At 41.4% G+C, this 19,716-nt stretch overlaps 2 protein-coding genes across 2 annotated transcripts in view; one reads left to right on the forward strand and one right to left on the reverse strand.

Moving 5' to 3' along the window:
- Positions 1 to 19,716, forward strand: part of CASP8 (caspase 8) — a 73,746-nt gene that overhangs the window by 19,598 nt on the left and 34,432 nt on the right. The window lies entirely within an intron of this gene.
- Positions 12,486 to 12,904, reverse strand: LOC107180345 (40S ribosomal protein S27-like). Its single transcript, XM_042995054.1, has one exon. The coding sequence runs from the start codon at positions 12,902 to 12,904 to the stop codon at positions 12,650 to 12,652; it is 255 nt and encodes an 84-aa protein (XP_042850988.1). The 3' UTR covers positions 12,486 to 12,649.

Below are 19,716 nucleotides of genomic sequence, written 5' to 3' on the forward strand. Positions count from 1 at the left end.
ATTGATTTATATATTTGGGTGTTTTCACATTTGGCACATAAATGTTTACAATTGTTAGGTCTTCTTGGTGGATAGACCCTTTAGTTATGATATAATACCCTTCTGCATCTCTTGATACAGTCTTTATTTTAAAGTCTAGATTTGAAGTCTGATACAAGTATGGCTACTCCGGCTTTCTTTGTTGACCATTAGCATGATAGATGGTTCTCCATCCCCTTAATTTCCATCTGAAGGTGTCTTTAGGTCTAATGTGGGTCTCTTGTAAACAGCATATAGATGGATCTGGTTTTCTTATCCATTCTGTTACCCTATGTCTTTTGATTGGAGCATTGAGTCCATTGACATTTAGAGTGACTACTAAAAGATAGGAATTTATTGCCATTATGTTGCTTGTAGAGTTGGAGTTTCTGGTGGTGTTCTCTGGTCCTTTCTAATCTTTGTTGTTTTTGCTATTTATTTATTTATTTATTTATTTATTATCTTTTCTCCCCTCAGAGAATCCCCCTTAAAATTTCTTGCAGGGCTGGTTTAGTAATCACAAAGTCCTTTAATTTTGTTTGTCTGGGAAACTTTTCATCTTTCCTTCTAGTTTGAATGATAGCCTTACTGGATAAAGAATTCTTGGCTGCATATTTTTTCTTATTCAGCACATTGAATATATCCTGCCACTCCTTTCTGGCCTGCCAAGTTTCTGTGGATAGGTCTGCTGCAAACCTGATCTGTCTTCCCTTGTAGTTAAGGACTTTTTTCGTTTGCTGCTTTCATGATTCTCTCCTTGCCTGAGTGTTTTGGGAATTTGACTATGATATGCCTTGTTGATGGTTGGTGTTTGTTGAATCCCATTGGGGTCCTCTGTGCTTCCTGGATTTTGATGTGTGTCTTTCCCCAAGTTAGGGAAGTTTTCCACTATGATCTGCTCACATAACCCTTTTGCCCCTATTTCTCTGCCTTCCTCTTCTGGGACCCCTATGATTATGATGTTGTTCCCTTTTTAATGAGTCACTGATTTCTCTAATTTTTAAATCGTGCTCTTTTGCCTTAATCCCCCTCTTTTTTTATGCTTTGTTATTCTCCATAAATTTGTCCTCTATATCACTGATTCTCTGTTCTGCCTCATCCATCCTTGCTGCCATGGCATCCATTTGAGATTGCAGCTCAGTTATAGCATTTTTTATTTCATCCCGACTAGCTTTTACTTCTTTTATCTGCGCAGAAAGGGATTCTAATCTATTTTCGACTCCAGCTAGTATTCTTATTATCTTGATTCTAAATTCTGGTTCAGACATTTTGATTGTATCTGTTTTGGTTAAGTCCCTGGCTGTTGTTTCTTCTGCTCTTTCTTTTGGGGTAAATTCCTTTGTTTCATCATTTTGAAGGGAGAAAAGGAATTAATGAGGTAAAAAAATTACAATTAAAAATATTAAAATTTAAAAATTAAATACACACACACAGACACACACACAAAATCGAATAAATGACGCTAGATCTTAGGTGTCTTTTGGTCTGGGTGTTGAAAGGGGCTTGATAGATTAGAGAAAAAGGTGTAAAGAAGAAAACAAGGAAATATTTTGAAAATTTGATAAAATGAATACACTGAAGTACACTAAAATGAAATTATGAAAGTAAAAAAGAATTTGAAAAAACTTACACAAAATTAAAAAATATAGTACAAAAAATTAAAGAAAAAATTTTTAATAAGGATTCAAAATAAAAATGAATTTTTTCTCTTTCTGTTCACGAAAAAGAAAAGAAATAAAAAAGAAAAAATGAAAAAGGAAACAGAAAGAAAGAAAATTGAATAGATGGACCGGTGAACATACTGAAATATGACTGAAATTACTTTGTTTTCCCCTAGAAGTCAAACTATGAAGTGCTTTATAGTCCATAAACTAAGCAGGCGGAGAGACTTGTGTTCCTGAAGAGCGAGGTTGGCCCAATTGGGCAGGGCTTAGTGTAACGGCTCTGTTCTCCACTAGATGGCGCTGCTTGGCTTACTGGGTGGATTGTTGTGGCGCTTGTAGGTCCATACGCGCATGCGCAGGAGCAGTGAAAATGGCATCACCCAGGTACGGAGTCTCTAGTATCAGAACTCTGTTCTCCCTGATCAGCAATCATGCACCTGTCCTTTGTCTTCAGCTTCCGTCCACTCCCCGCTTTTACACAGTCCGTGACCAAGTCCCAGGCAGCACCTCCGTCCTGAGTTTTGTCTCAGATGTGGCTGTTTTTCCTGACCCCTTACCTCTGAGGGACTGTGGCTTTGACCTGTTCTGCCCCTCTGCAGGAGGGTCTCACAGAGCAATGGCTGGGTGCCGGCCGCACCCAGGAATGTTTGTGGGACCACGTTGCTGCCAATGCCCAGAGACTGCCGCTGGGTGCCAGCCTGTCCCGGAAAAAGTTCGGGAGATAGTGTAGCAGCAGCGTTTCAGGGATTATGGAAAATTACAACCCACATCTGGCACCAGGCTTCACCCTTAATGACCTTGTTCCAGCACCAGCAAATATGGTTGTTCTCCCAGGTCCACTGGGGCCTTGCTTTTGGGGGACCCACACAGACTTTACCAAGTATCCTCCCAGCAGGGGAACCACCTCTCCCCGTGTGGCCTGAAGAACTCTGGACTCCACTCTGCTCCTGGGGATCACCCTTCCCACCAGAGCACCACCAGGTATTGAGCTGTGGAGTTTCAGTCTCTGCCTTCTCACTGTTTATAGTCTTTATGGAATTTAAACCATCTCCTTTCTCCCTTTTTAGTTCAGTCCCTGCGGCTGTTTCCACTTTTCCACTTTCTCTCCAGCTGCTTTTGCGGTGGGGGGGGGGAGCTTTTCCCATATTCCACCCCCCCCCCCGCCCCCGTCTCCATCCTCTCTCTGCATGCAAAAGCGGCTCCCTGCCCTCCGTGGCTGCTCTGTTCCCCAGTTCACCTCTCCGCACTGTATACCTGCTGAATTCTGTGGTTCAGGTTGTGCAGATTGTTGTGTTAATCCTCAGATCACTTTTCTAGGTGTGCAGGATGGTTTAGTGTTGGTCTGGCTGTATTTCATGGACGTGAGATGCACAAAAAACTTCTATGCTGTTCTGCCATCTTGGCTCCTTCCCCCTCAGCTAGTATCTTTATAATTGTAGTTTTAAATTCTAGTTCAGACATCTTATTTATGTATTTAAAAATTTTTTTTAAATGTTTATTCATTTTTGGGAGAGAGAAAAAGAGTGCAAGTGAGGGAGGGGCAGAGAGAGAGGGAGACACAGAATCCAAAGCAGGCTCCAGGCTCTGAGCTGTCACCATAGACAGCTCAAATTGACAGAACCACGAGATCACGACTTGAGCTGACGTGGGACATTTAACCAACTGAGCCACCCAGGCACTCCTTACTTATGAATGTATTGATTAAAGCTCTGGCCATACTTCATTCTGTTCTTTCTTTTGGGGTGAATTCCTCCATCTTGTCATTTGTCAAGAGAAAGAAAAAAAAAGGAAGCTAGGCCCTAGGTGTGTTTTTGTCTGCTTGTTAAAAGAAACTAGATCAAATATATATAATTTAAAAAATATTAAAAATAAATAAATTTTTAAAAATTGCTTTTTCTGCATCCCAAGAGGGAAAAAAAGAAACACAAAAGAAGCTACATCCTATTTACCCTAGAGCTGAAGCTGTGTAGCACTCTATGATCAATAGAGTTGGTGTGTGCAAGAGGTTTGTGGTGGTCTTCTGGAGGTGAGGTCTGCTGTGCTGATTCTTGGGTGGACTTGCCATAATGGAGATGAACCTGTAGGGTGCATGGGGGTGGGCAGAGCTTGGTGTAAGTGGCTCCAGCTTCCACTTGGTGGCACTGTTTTGCTCACAAAGTCTGTCAGTGCTGATGAGCGTGGTGAAAATTGTGTTGTCCTGCTCTCTCCTCCTGGAGTAGGGAGCTTGCACCTGCAACTCTTCAGGAAGCCCTGGCAGAAGAGCATATAATCACCTCTCTTGTGTCCCCAGCATCTGCCAGATCCCTGCCTTCACCCTTCTGCATCTCAGTTCTGTCTGCCAAGTTGCACAGTACTCCTGTGTTTTGTCTCAGGCATGTGACTAGGTTTCAAAAGTCCAAATTTTAGAGATTTGCGCAACACAGAGCCGAGCAGATCCTCTGGGGGAGCGACTTGCTGTACTGTGGCTGGTTTTGGCTTGTCCCAGAAATTGGTTGTGTGACTGCACAGAGCTTTAGAGTTTATGGTAAAGCACTGCAGAATGCTGGCACCAAGGCTCGCTGCCCCCAGCCAACATCCCCATTCCTATGTTAGTGACTGAGGCAGCTCATTGGTGCCCACTGGGTCTTTTGCTCCCAGAGAGGCCATTTTACATCTCCCAAATGCAGCCCAAGCAGGGAAACTGCTTCTCCCGGTACAACCTAGGGGATCCTCAGACCATGCTGCCTGATCCTGGGTCTCCCTCAGCCCTTCTTCCCCAATGGAGCATTGCTAAGACCACCAGGTGTGACTCTGGTGATGGTGCAGACCTCCAAAACTTCAGGGTTTGTACTCCGCTGTTCATAAAAACTTGCAGTATCCAACCCTTCTCCTTCTCCCAGTCAGTGGTTTTGGGGAAGAGTTTTTCTTGTGCAATTCCCTGTATGCACTTTCACTCTTTCTCTCTCTCTCTTTCCCTCTTGCTCCTCTCTCTGTGATTAGGGCTCCCTCCACATTGCAGTATCCACTGCTCTTCTCTCCCCCAAATCAACTCTCCACATCTCCTACCTTCCACAATGTGGCAGTTTTTTCACCTCTAGTTGTGCATTTTTGCTCTCTCAGTCCTCATATTGATTTCTTGAGTGTTCAAAATGATTTGATATTTATCTGTGTTTGAAGGATGAGGCAAACCTAGGGTCTCTGTATTCCTCTGCCATCTTAATTCTTCTCCATGTTGGTTTTTTTTTAAATGTAAAGTTTTCTTTTCTTTACTTTTTTCTTTCTTTTCCTTTCCTTTCCTTTCCTTGTCTTCTTTCTTTCTTTCTTTCTTTCTTAAGTGGGCTTCACCCCCAATGTGGCTCTTGAAGTCATGACCCTGAGATCGAGAGTCACGTGCTCTACCGACTGAGCCAGTCAGGTGTCCCTAAAAGTAAACTTTTCATTGAAATATTACATAAATACTGAAGATGCACAAGAGTCATAAATGTATAGTTTAAATCATTTTGATTTTTAAGCGTATTTTTTTTCACTTTCTTTTCTTCTCCAAATCTAGAGTTCACTTTTTCCACCAAGTACATTGTTCCCTGTTTTAGTTTGGGGACAAATTAATATCAGAGACTGAGATTATCTTTGCCAATAGTTTATTTAACACAGGTTCACTATGGGAATTTCACAAGCCAATAATAGCATACAGGATAATATCTCTTAATAAGCCAATAAAGAAATAACATACTCCAAATTAATGATGGTTTAGTCACATTATTGCTTCAGGCAAGGGAGATGAAAGGGAGAGACTTCAAATGTAGTTGAGGTGTACCTTTATTCAAGTTGGTACTAGGGAGGGACAGAGTAGCCAACTGAAAGCTGACATCTACCTGCCATGGCAAAGGTAAAAGTCCCTATTGGTAGAACATGTTCCTAGGGAACATTGGCATTGGTATTGGTGGATAAGATCACTGCTTGGTTTTCACCACTGCTGGTAAGAGTTGCCTTTATTGCAGCAGGAACTAATGCCCCAAGGTCTTTGAAGCACTTTTTATTTATTTATTTATTTATTTATTTATTTATTTATATTTTTTATTTTTTTATTATATGAAATTTATTGTCAAATTAGTTTCCATACAACACCCAGTGAAGCACTTTTTAGATTAGCAGAATCACCTTGCCCAGAATGAACCATCTCAGTCCTCACAAACTCTCAGTATTTAAAGTTTAAATGTCCTCTTGCCATAGTTGCTTCCTCAAATGTTTTAGTCCCCAGAAACACTCCTCAGGAGCTGAGTTACTGAGTGCTCAGTACCACAGATAAGATAAGATAAGGATATCCTGATACAGCTTACTTCAGTTTTATTTTTTTTGTCTTTGCCATAAATAAATGGATTTGAAATCATATCAAACCAATCCACAACATCCCCTAAGAAAGTATGCTAGTTGGTAAAGTCTTTAGCTTATTCGTGCATCAGTGGGTGGTTCTGTCATCTGGCTTCATCCTGGCTTAGAAAGACAGAAGTTAGAGTTGAAAATAATACTCTTTGTTTCTGTGCCAAAGCCACCTGTGGGCCAGCTCTTTTTGATGATGAAGCAACAGCGTTAGATGTCAAGCATGACAAGAGTTAAAAGGTTAGCCTGGGAACAATGGAAAGAGGCATTTTGCATTTTCATTGAACAACTTTGGGAGCAGCCTGTGGGGTCCTGAATAAACATGTAAGAAGAACTTGGACAATAAAGATCTAGGCTGGAGTAGTCAGAGCTGGCTTCCTGGAGGAAGTGGATAGTGTTGTCTGGATTCACACTTTATTTTTCTTTTCTTTTCTTTTTCTTTTCTTTTCTAAGATGTTATTTAAATTCTAGTTAACATACAAGTGCAATATTGGTTTCAGGGGTAGAATTCAGTGATTCATCACTTACATGCAACACCTAGTGCTCATCATAGCAAGTGCCTTCCTTAATGCCTATCACCCATCCTGCCCATCCTCCACCCACCTCTCTCCATCAATTCTGTTTGTTCTCTATCTTTAAGAGTGTCTTATGGTTTGTTTCACCTCTCTTTCTTTTTCCCCCTCCCATATGTTCAACAGTTTTGTTTCTTAAATTCCACATATGAGTGAAATCATACGGTGTTTGTCTTTTTCTGCTTGACTTATTTCACTTAGCATAATACACTCCAGCTCCATCCACATCATTGCAAATAGCAAGATTTCATGCTTTTTTATGGCTGAGTAATATTTCAGTGTGTGTGTGTGTATCACATCTTTTTTGAGAGAGAGAGAGAGGGAGAATGGGAGAGAGGCAGAGGGAGAGAGAAAGAGAAAGACAATCCCAAGCAGGCCTTACACCCAGCGTGGAGTCTGACATGGGGCTTGATCCCATGACCATAAGATCATGACCCGAGCTGAAATCAAGAGTTGGACACTCAACTGATTGAGCCACCCAGATGCCCCCATATCTTCTTTTTCCATTCATCAGTTGATGGACATTTGGGCTCTCTCCAAAGTCTGGCTATTGATAATGCTGCTATGAACATTGGGATGCATGTACTCCTTTGTGGATTCGCACTTTGGAGTATCGGATGGAGAGTGTTCCAAGATGGGACAACAAATAACAGGGGGGCAAAAATGAGAAAGGAGGGTGGAATAGCATGATATTATCAAGGACCCAATGCTGAGCTGGACTTGAGATACTGTAAAAAAGAGCCTTGAGAGGGCTTGTGGTGTCTTTTGGGAAAAGCAGAGAACTTGTTCTGTTTGAAAAAAGCCCCTTGAATGTGTGGACTATCACTTAAGTATCCAAAGGTTATTTATGAGGTAATTTCAGGGAATAGTCACTCCCATTCCCACACAGGGGCACTTGAACTTTTATTCTCTTTTCTCTTCTGAAATGCATTTCTCCTCAACTATTAGGTGTCTTCATCTAATTTCTTTATTTTGTTGCCTGATTTGCTTTTCACTTTTTGGTTAATAACACACCTTTTTTAGGAGTTCATAGATTCCCATCAGCTTACTTTTCTATGATGTTTCCTCCTTGAATCTCTGGTATCTTGGGCTGATTGTGCTTTGGTCTTATTTGCTTTCCCTTAGTGATCAGATGTTTCTGTTTTCCTTCCATCCTGGCTTGGCAATTTTCACCCTTTTTAAGCAAGAGAATCCTCCCAGTTCAAATGTCACCAGTAATGGGCAGTGGCAGTCATTGCCCCATTGTCTGTGAGCTTACTCTTATGAAGCTCCCACTGCAGCAAGAATTGTGAAGCTTTTGACATTTCCCTGGTGGCTTCAGATAGAATCTGGTACAGCATTTGCCTATTGATAATTGAACCCAAACACATGAAACTGGGCTTTCTTCTGCTTTTCTTTCCAATACCAGCTAGCCCCTACTCTCAGAGCAGTGGGGAGACTTTTGATCCCTTTTAGTCTATTTACTTGTCTCTCTTGCCTTCCTGAGAAGTGAGTCTATAAATTTTTGCATAGATATTCCTGAGGTCCCCATATTACTGAAGCCAGGTCTGTTTCTAGCATGTGGGAGGTAAGGCTTAGACCTGCAATGTTTCATAAGCCAAACAGACCCATTCCCACTATATAAAGAATTCATATACCTAACAAAGCCAATACTTCACATTCATTTAATAAGGGACAAAATAGATGAACAGTCAATTTATATACAAGAAAATTTCTGTTGTTGAAGCAATTACAGGATATAGAAAAAGAAATTTTTTCCAACTCATTTTGCAAGGCTCAATTAGCCCTAAATCTACAACCACCATGTAAGCAACTTTTTAGGAAACTTAGATAAGAAAATCTTATAATCAACACCAAAATTTTTTTCCTTGATAATTTACCCCTTCCTGATTAAAAAAATACTAGGGAGCTTAAGTTGAAAAGAAGAATCTCTAACTTGATAAAAATAATTGTCAGATCCAGATGGCCAACAGACACATGAAAAGATGCTCAACATCATTCATCATCAGGGAAATGCAAAAGAAAATGACAATGAGATATCACCCCACACCTGTCAGAATGGCTAAAATAAAAAACACAAGAAAAAACAAGTGTTGGTGAAGATGTGGGAAATAAAGAACCCTCTTGCACTATTGCTGGGAATGCAAACTGGTACAGCCAATTTGGAAAACAGTATGGAAGTTCCTCAAAAAGTTAAAAATAGAACTACCTTATGATCCAGTAATTGTACTACTGGGTGTTTATCCAAAAGATACAAAAACATTAATTCAAAGGGATACATGCATCTCAATGTTTATAGCAACATTATTTACAATAGCTAAATTATGGAAGGAGCCCAAGTGTCCATTGATTGATTAGTGGCTAAAGAAGATGTGGCATATATATATATATATATATATACACAATAGACTATTAGTCAGCCATCAAAAAGAATGAAATATTGCCATTTGCAATGACATGGATAGAGCTAGAGAGTATTATGCTAAACAAAATAAGAGAAAGACAAATACCATATGATTTCACTCATATGTGGAATTTAAGAAACAAAAAAAAAAATGAGCAAAGGAAAAAAGAGAGAGAGAGAGACAAACCAAGAAACAGATTCATAACTATAGAGAACAAACTGATGTTTACCAGAGGGGAGGGAGGTGAGTGGATGGGTTAAATAGGAGATGGGGATTAAGGAATGTACTTGTCATGATGAGCACTGGGTGATGTATGGAATTGTTGAATCAGCATATTGTATAACTGAAACTAACATAACACTGTCAACTATACTGGCATTAACATTAAAAAAAATAACTTTCAGAAACCTAAGTAAAAAATCATACTAGGAAAACTTTGTAGGCATTCTCATTAAACTCAAGAACATGATAAAGTTTTCCACACTGTTCTGGAGGACCTTGACAATTTAATGATCTAGACAACTTAACAAGTTAATTTAGCATGTATATCCAGTGTAGGGAGGGCAGCTTACCTGTGCTTTTGAAGAGGAAAAGCCTTTGTAATTGCATATGGCCAGGCCTGAAAGATCACACATAGGATTTTGGCCTCAACTCTATCTTTTGATTTTTTACAGCCCAAGGAATAAACATATACTATCCCATCATGGGCCTGAATGAGTCAGATTTTGAGGGACTGTGTTAAGAACCAGGTAATTAGTCTGAGGTCAGAATCAATACCACTCAAAGGAGGATGATTGCACTTGCCTAGAGGATTAAATGTAATCATGAACCTCGATCATTGCCAAGCTAGGAAAAGATGTCCCATATTCCATTTGGGCTTACTGTAGAGATCCTGGAGATTTTTTTTCCTAAGGCTGGTGATGGATTGTTCTATTCTGCCAGTCTCATTGATCCAGGTACAACACAAAGTGCCAGCAGTTGCACAGATCTCATCTTGGCTGGCTATAAGGAGTCAAGGGCTATGTAGTTATCCAACACTACTTGGGCCAAGGAACTGAGACTGATCTGTTGTGCTTTGAAAGCTGAAGTAGTGCTGTTGATGACCTCAGGTGGTACCTGACCCTTTCTGATTGAAGGACTCTGACAGTAGAAATAATCACCTGGAGTTGGTAATGCCTCCTGGTAAATCTCCTGAGTAACCAGAGTCTGCCTGGTTTTGGAGTTCCCATCCTAGTTGGTGTAGTATGATATGTCTAGCCTGGGTTGGGGGGAGGCTGTTTTGACTATTTATAAGTTTCTTATTATGAAATGCATGCTTCATTGCTAGGAGGAAGGCACATGAAGGCCTGATATTCACTAAAGAAATAACATTCCAAAGGGGTGCACAAAGTGCTGTGAGTGGGCAGAGTCCTTGAATGGAATTGAAAATTCTGTGTAAGTTGGGGCAAGTGTAGGGGAGAAGGCCTTCACTACTGAGGTCAAAAATAGTCCCAGTGGTGGATCCCAGGTCTCTTTGCCAAGATGTTCCTAATGTCCCATTTCTGACAAGTTGACACCTAGGGAGGCATTTTGAGCTTTCAGTGTCAGATTCAATCGCAGCAATACTTTGGGTTCAGAGTAATATGGTAGGAGTACCTGACGTAACAGAAAGGTCCATATTTAGAGAAATGCCCATTTGTAGTATTTAGCAGCATAGCAGTCAGATGCTTATCTATGTGGTCAGGTGGTGGGTGACACATCCAGCAATTTGTCAAATGTAGGGCAGGGAAAACTTCCTGGGATGAGCGTGGCAATAAATTTGGTGATGTGGAAGTCACACAAGCTACTCTGTGGCAGAGGAGAGAGGTTAGATTTTCATCTCTCCCTTCTGCATAACCAAGCTCATAGGTCCAAAGGGGCTCACATCCTATCAGTTGGAGGGACTTCTCACTGACTATGAAGCAGGCAGTCTGTTCTGTACCATGAGCAAAGATGACACCATTTACCCATCCCCCAAATGAATCCCAAATCTTCTGGTTTGGATCCTCTTGTGACTCAACAAAAATTTCTATTCTATATACAATACTCATCCCATGGGGCTACTGGGGGCAAAGTGGCAGGGCCAACTTAAGGAAAATGTTGGGTTAAAAATGATAGGTTAATGGCGATTCTCTTCAAAGACCTTGTAGACAAAGACCCATGCTTTGTACCCTGGAGGGTAAATGAAGAAGGGGCTACTGACTCCCACTCCTTGTTTAATTTCTTGTATAACTGAAACTAACCAAATTCCCATCTATGTGAGTCTTCAGAAAGGGGTTGAAGGGAATAGAAGGACCTTGCACTGTTCCTCACAGAGACCAAAAGTGTAAAATTAGAGGAAAGGGCTAAACAGTCTGATCAAACATATGGTGCAAATAACAAGTGCCCCTTTAGGATATTGCTGCCCTGAGGCCCAGACTTCTCCCCTGCTCACCCCTCACCATAGTACAGCCTGGGGTTATCTTACCCCCTCCTACAAGCTGCTTAAGCCTGTCCTTTAATTGTCCATTAAAATGCTCAATCAGCCCTGTCACTTGGAGATGATATGGGGGCATGGAAGCTCCATTATATGCCACATGATATGTGGCTTTGGGCTGTTATTAGATTCAGTGTGCTCAGGAAACCTGAGGAAGAAATAAATGTGGGCTTGTAGGTCCTGGATAGTGTGGCTTGAGTCAATGGAATACATGGGAATGTCTAGGCCAAATCCAGAGAGTATCAACTGCAGTCAGGATCCAGCAAAACCCTCTGGATGAGATGAGAGGTTCAATATGATTTACCTGCAACATCTGACCCATTGGCTCAGGAATGTGTCTCTGGGCAGGGTTTTTTGCCTTGTCTGTGATATGGCAGTCAGGACAGCTTTTCTATGCAGTTTCAAAGTCTTCTGAAGACAGTCCATGTGTGTAGTCTTAGTCTAGTGTGAATTCCCATGGGCCACCCTCTCATGGATCCAGAATCCACAACATCTGCTTGTTCTGAGGTAAAGGACATTTTAGTTCCTGTGTTTAGTTGACAAGCATGGTTTGCCCATGCTTGGTTTATGTTTCTCCTTGTCGGGTTAGGAGGTGCTCTGGTGAACATCTATGTGGGTAACAAAAAGCATATTAAGAGCAAATTGATCTTTATCCAAATGTTTTGTTTCTACAATGGGGCTTATTTTATATACTAGTTTGAGGCTTGCCAGTGGCCTGAACAAATAGCCAGGCTGTTAGCACAGCCCATAAATCAATGAAATATAGTAGGACTCTTTCACCGAAGAGGACTAGAGAGCCATCCATACTGCATGAGGCTCTTCCCATTGTGCTGAACATTCCTTCTGCACTTGCTAAGGGACAAAGCCTTTCAGGTTGGAAGTCAGGTGCACTGTCTTCTAGCCAGAGAGAAGCTAACTGTAAAGGACCATCAGTGAACTAAGTCCATGCAGTTCTGAGAGGTTGGTTTTTTTTTTCCCCATAATTAAAACTTTATTGAAAAACTGACACCAAAATAGGAGATGACTATTGTATACCTTACAAAATTAAACGTAATTACATTATCTTGGTAGATTAACTGGAGTTATTGAACTGATAAGGCTTTCTGCAACATAACACAAATTCAAGAGGTTGTGTGATCATTAGTGTTGCTTTCTTCTAAATGAACACCCTTCTGTGAGTCTGGCCTTTCCTTCCATTGGTTGGCACAACACTGTTGAACAGCCTACACAAAGAACCACCATCTGAGCATGGCTTAAAACCATGGTAATCTTGTAGCAACCTGGGCATTTTACATCCATAAAATAGAAATTTGAGCTTTGAACTAGCTGTTTCTTTTTATGTTTTTTCTTTTCCTCTTCCAAGGACGGGTGGAGTAAATCTCTAGCCAAAGTCATGTTGATCCTTTCGCCACCCCAGCCAGTGCCGATCTCTAAGGCGGCACCCCTCCTGAGAGGTCTTTATATCTGGGCCAGTGGCTCCTCTACCAATATGCCTGGTGGGCAGAGGGGGATTCTTGAGACCATTTTATGTAGTTGTGAGGCCCCAAGTGGCCCCAAGTGGTTTTGTCCACACATGTATATACAATTTCTACTTTACTATGGATGATCCTGAGCCACCCATACCCAGCAGTTTGAGACCTCTGCTCAGACTCACAACATGATTTGGATTTCTGGTCTTAAGATTATTTCACAGATATGGATCATATACTTAGTATCCACCAATATCCAACAACAGGCCAACAATTATCTCTCGAAGGGTGTGTAATTTTTGGCCAAATCCAGGAGCTCATGGGTCCAAAAGCCCAACAAGAGCTTATGACTTGTAGCAGTGTCCTTTTGCTATAGGCTCCAATTCACAAGTGGGGAGGTTGCTGAGATCTGTAACTCAAATGGAATATGTGGTTCTGTGTGGCCCAGATTACACCTGAGAATTTCAGTGGGGTATTAGGACTTTGTATTTATCTGAGTTAATAGCCTAACTGTGTTGCCCCATGAAGGTCAACAGGATGTTCAGTCCTTGCTGTGTGGTGTCCTTGTTTGGGCCCACCAGGAAGAGGCATTAAGAAAGCCTCCAGGCGCAGGGCTTTTTCCAAATCATGGCCTACCAGTTGATGGTAGATAGCTGGGGAGTTTAGGTGGACTTGTGCAATGACATTAAAGATATGTTGTAACTCATTTCACATGAAGGAAAAATAATCCTGATAATCAGATGGAAGGATGCTGAAAAAGGCATTTGCAATGTCAACTGTCACAAACTAAATTCCCTCAGCCCAGTCAGTAGCCTCTGTAGCAGTCACCATGTCAGGTATCATCAGTGTAAGGGCAGTGCTATGGCATTGAGTCACCTATAATCAATGGTAAGTTTCCAGGCATCCCAAGTTTTACACAAAGACAGAGTATTGAATGAAGAGTCTCACAGAGCACTTTGGCTTCCTTAAGCTCAGGCAGCCAATATTGTTTTGGGGAGACAAGAGCACTAAGTGCTGGTAGTTGGGCAGATTCATGGTCTTCTACATGCCCCAGTAAGATAGATGGCTCTAACAGTAGCAGTTCCTATCCGGATAGAGGGTGAAGATGATTGGGGATACACAGAGACAATACATCAATACCATTAATGTATTTAGTAGTGAAGGTGTAACAATGGAGGTTGGTATGGGATCAAAAGGACCATCCATAGTTGGGCTTGGGCTGAGGTCCTGATGGTAGTGGCTTCAGTTCCAAATCCAGAGCACATTGTCTGTTTGGTGGTCAAATTGGTGTCAGGGGTTGGGAGACCATAGTCACCAGTGCATCAGTATCTAAAAGACCCCTGAAGTGAAATTCTTGCCCATTTTCTCATCAAACTAACCTTGCATATGGCCTCTAGTATCCCCTGAGGACAGAAAGACTTCATCTAAGCCCTAATCTTGTTTACTTTTGAAAATGGAGACGTTTGGGTAAAAGCTTCTGGGACTCTATGATTCATCTAGGTCATCAGGAGGGATAGAATAGTCTGTATTTGTCATAGATTGGTCAGCATGAGATCCTCGTGGTCTGTCAAGCCCCGTATGGCTTGCTGCCTGCTCATAAGTTCCTTGGTGCCTATCCATCAATTTCTTCTTTTGAGACCTAGTTATTGAGTAACCCAACTCAGAGATCTCTTAGGGAAGACCCTCACCTGATTGTCCAGATCATTTTTGCCTTTCTTTCTGTTGATCAAGTTGTGCTATTTTGGTAGTAGCTGCTTTTTCCATGCCTGAGAATTTGTCAGTTATGATCTGAATTGTGTCTCAGATCAATTCACCTGACCTCATGAGGAGGTTTAATTGGGTTTGGAAACCAGCAGGAGAGGCACTAACAAACCCAGAATTCTGAGTATGGTTAACAGTGTTGTCATCTGCTATTCAAAATTCCTCATTGTACATCCAAGGAACCATCAGGATAGGAACCACTGCTTGGGTTTGGAGTGAGGCATGGGCCTCCAGCTGCCACAGCAGCTGCCACAGATGTTGGGCAGGGATCTCCTCTGACACTGCCACTATGGCAAATAAGCTGTCACTGCTGGTGTGTGAATTGGGCTATGTCCCTGCTAGTTTTCTGGTTGGCTGCTCCTTTCTCAGACCTTTGGCCAAACAGAGCAGGTTTTTCTTTTTGCTGTTGTTGTTTCTCTTTATTTTGTTCTATATAAAAAATGTTCACTGATGGTTCTATATTTGTACCCCTGTCCAGTTCTCAGTCTGGCATATATGGGAGATAAAAGAAAACTTACGGGACAAAGCACAGAGTGTCCTTCTTCAAACCTTGAGACCTCTCCCTATTCTGCTACTTTTTTTGTACCTCTGAGAGTCATTGTGTAATTGCTGAATTATCCTCAGGGCATTTGGCTACACTTAGAGGGGGAAGAGCAGGGAAGAGTGAACCTATGCAATTGTGTCTCAGAACTCAAAGTTCCTCCTCATTTTAACCAAGAAAAAGTTCAAACTGAATCACATTACAAGGGCTAGGATTTTTTTCTGTGTCCATCTCTGCTTTATACCAGAACAGTATCTGGTTTATAATAAAACCTTCTTCCCCCACATAATAACAAATAATATATATATATATGTGTATATATATATATATATATATATACACATATATATATATATATTTCCCCCACCCAATGAATGAATGTTTTAACTGGAACCTTGGAAGAAAAATAAGACACTGAATGAAAAAAAAAAAAAAGCATATTTTCACATACTCATTAAATATTTGGACTGCAGGTATTTTATTTTATTTTAGACAGAGAGAGAGAGAGTGCACGAGTGGGGGGGGGGCAAGAGAGAGAGAGAGAGAGAGAGAGAGAGAGAGAGAAAGAGAGAATTAAACAGGCTCCATGCTCTGTGAGAGCCCGACACAGGGCTCGATCCTACAATCCTGGGATCATGACCTGAGCTGAAGTCAGGTGTCAGACACTCAACCTTCTGAGCCACCCAGGTGCCCCTGGACTGAAAGTCTTCATAATGATTGCCTAGTCTAACTCCCTAACTCCCTTATTTGGGAATGTAGACATTGGACTGAGAACTGAATTGTGCAACACAGACTCAAGATGGGGTACCTCACTTTCTGGCCTGTGCTCTCTCCACTTTGCATCATGGCCTATTCTGCTGCCATGGCATAGAAAAAGGTGTGTCTCATTTACTTCTTGGGTCCTCACTTTCTTCACATTGATTTGCTGGGTCTGCTCTGGTTGTGGAAATTTCAGAGGATGTGTTCATAGGGTATGCTAGCCAAATGTTCTTTATTTGACTTTCATTATATTTTTGGAGGAGTTTCTTGGCAAGAACACATCCCAGAAAGAAACACCTGCATTTGCCCTCTGGTAAGGTTTATTTAGGATTGTAAGAAGGAACTGATTTATTCTAGAATTTCCTAGGCTGGTAGCCCCTGGGACATCCAGAAGATACTTTTCCTTGAACTGAATATGTATAAATTACACGTTGCTCTTGATATCAACTGAGAATCCAGTTGAGTTCTTGTAGTTTTCAGGTTGAAGGTCCTTCCTTCTGGCTCTGTCCTTTGCCCTCAGCTCCACTTTCCCCCAGGGGTTGCTGGATTTCTCAGAATTCCCTTGCACAATAAATTAATGAATAACTGCCTCAATTTTTAAGGTCTAGATACCCTACTTTCTTAGTCATGGTAATTACTTTTCTCTTTTTTCCCACTATTTAAATAATTAACAAGATAAAGACAAATATCCAGAACAATGGGTTCAATTAATTTTTAGAGTGGCTCACAGAACTTAGGGAAACACCTATTTATGTTTACCAGTTTATTAAAGAATATGATAAAGAATACATATGAACAGCCAGATGAAGAGATATATAGGGTGAGGTCTGGGAGGGTCCCAAGCACAAGAGCTTCTGTCTCCATGACATTGGGATGCATCACCCTCCTGGTGTGGATGTGTTTGCCAGCCTGAAAGTTCCCAGAACCCCACTACTGGGATTTTATGGAGTCTTCCTCATGGCATGATCAATTGTTAACTCCATTTCCAGCCCCTCTCCCCTTTCTGGAGGATGGGGGAGGGGGTGAGACTAAAAACTCCAAGCTTCGAATCATGGCTTGGTCTTTCTGGGGATAAGCCCCCACCCAGCAGCCCACCCAGAGTCACCTCATCAGAACAAAAGATGCTCCTAGTGCTCATAGCACTTAGGGATCTCTAAGGTTTTAGGACCTCTGTGCCAGGAACCGGGGCAGAGACCAACATATATGTTTTCTAGTACCTCACAGATGGGGACATGACTGACTGAGGTGGCTGTGACAATGATCACAAGTGGCAACATTATCAGTTTAGGTTTTCAGCTTGAGTGAATCTGTCCGTTAATAGTCACCTCAAGGAAAGATGCAAATTTTCCCTCAGAAGATCATTTGAAGGTTTTTCACTTTAGAGCTATGGCATCAAATGGGGCTGGGCTGCAGAGGAGATGCCAGCCTGTTTTCTGGTGACTGCTCTGTGTGTAACACCCCTTCCTGTTATCAACGCATCTTGGAGATTGCTCCACATCCTAACATTTCTTCTCCTGTTCGGTGGCCTGCCTTCATGCTGCTGAGCAGACGCTCTTAATTCTTTTTTTTTAAGTTTGTTTATTTATTTATTTAGTGCAAGTGGAGGAGGGGCAGAGAGAGAGGGAAAGAGAATCCCAGGCAGGCTCTGCACTGGCAGTTCAGGGCCCAATGCAAGGCTCGAACTCACGAACCATGAGACCATGACCCACACTGAAGTCAGACACTTAACTGACTGAGCCACCCAGGTGCCCCTGGAAGCTCTTAATTCTAAAACATCCCAGCCTATCAGGTTTTGCCTTGTGGTCAGTACTTTTAGGTCCTATAAGAGCCTTGGTTTACTTCAGTATCAGGAAGATATTCTCTTAGGGTTTCTTATAAAAGCTTTATTGCTTTCCCTTTCATATTTAGATTTATGATCCATGTGGGTGTGAGTTTTCTGTAGGTAAGAGATAAAGGCTCATTTTATTTTTATACAGCTGGATCTAGTTGATCTGTCATTATTTAATATAAAGATTATCCTTTTTTCAATTTACTGCAGTGTCATCTTTATCCATTAATTAGGGATCATAAATCTGTGAGAACTTTTTTTTTTTAAGTAATAGACTTTTTTTTTAAGGAACAGTTTTAGGTTTATAGAAAAATTGAGCAGAAAGTACAGAGTGTCTATATATCTCCCCCCAGCCTTTCTCTCTCCACACACTTTCCTCTATTACTAACATCTTGTATTAGTGTGGTACATTTGTTTACAATTGATGAACCAATATTGACATATTAATTTTTTTTATTGTTTAAATTTATTTTTAATGTTTATTTCTGAGAAAGAGAGGGAGAAAGAGCATGAGTGGGGGAGCAGCAGAGAGAGAGGGAGACACAGAATCCAAAGCAGGCTCCAGGCTCTGAGCTAGAGAGTCAGATGCAGGGTTGGAACTCAGAACTGTGAGACCATGACCTGAGCTGAAGTTGGATGCTTAACTGACTGAGTCACCCAGGTGCCCCTATTATTATTATTAACTATTGTCCATACTTTACATTAGGATTTAGTCTTTGCAGTTATTGTGCACTTCTATTGGTTTTGTCAAATACAAAATGTCACGCATCTACTATCACAGTATCATATAGAATAGTTTCACTGCCATAAAAATCCCCTGTGCTCCACCTACTACTCATCCTCCTTTCCTCAAGTTCTATACACCACCCCACCACCCCACCAACCCAAAAACTAGTGTTTATTTTACTGATTGGCCTGAACTCACTGGCCTACCGATAGGAACTGCCTTTCTTTTTCTTGTATCACTTTATTTATTTATTTATTTAGAGAGCATGTGAGTGGGGGGAGGGATAGAGAGGGAGAGACAGAATCCCAAGCAGGCCCTGTGCTGCCTGTGCAGAGCCCAATGTGGGGCTTGAACCCACGAACTGTGAGATCATGACCTGAGTCAAAGTCAAGAGCTGGATGCTTAACCGACTGAACCACCCAGGCACCCCAATTTATTTATTTATTTTTAATTGAACTATAGTTGACACACAATGTTACCATCTTCTCTTCTACCATTACTTTCAGTGATGGTATGAGACATCTCCTGTGACAACCCTTACTAAACATTGGGCAGATCCCACAGTTTTTGGTTCTCTTTTGGTTAGAAGAAAGATATTATTTAATAATTATGACCCATTTGCACCTACTAAAAATTTAGTTCAGATATTCTAAAATTTCCATCTCAACAGAAGTCAAAGGATCTCCTTTACCTTTAGCTCAAGGGTGAGTCCTGGCTAGGGGACCTTCAGTAGGGGAAGGGACTTTTTTCTTTGTCATTTCAGTCTCCACCCACTCCATAGTTTCTGGCACCCCCAGAGTGGTGCAGGGGGACAAGGGAAAAAGGCAAAAGTCATTCTACTTAACTGTAGATCTCTCTTGGCAGTTGATATCTACTGTCATAACAGGTATCCAGGTTCTGACACATCACACACAGATGTGTGGGGGAATTCCAACTTTCCAGAGTTACAGTGGAGTTTTTGAGTTAATACAGAATCCTGCTCATCACAATCAAGCTCCTAGCCATAGGGATGGTCTCCACAATATCAAGGATCTGGCAACCAGTTATTCTGGGTGGGATCCAACCAGAGATTTTGAGCCAGGCAACTTTTGTCCAATAAGAAAATCCTGAATTGTACCTTAT

The sequence above is a fragment of the Panthera tigris genome, chromosome C1 (assembly GCF_018350195.1).
Source record: "Panthera tigris isolate Pti1 chromosome C1, P.tigris_Pti1_mat1.1, whole genome shotgun sequence".
NCBI classification, from domain to species: Eukaryota; Metazoa; Chordata; class Mammalia; order Carnivora; family Felidae; genus Panthera; species Panthera tigris.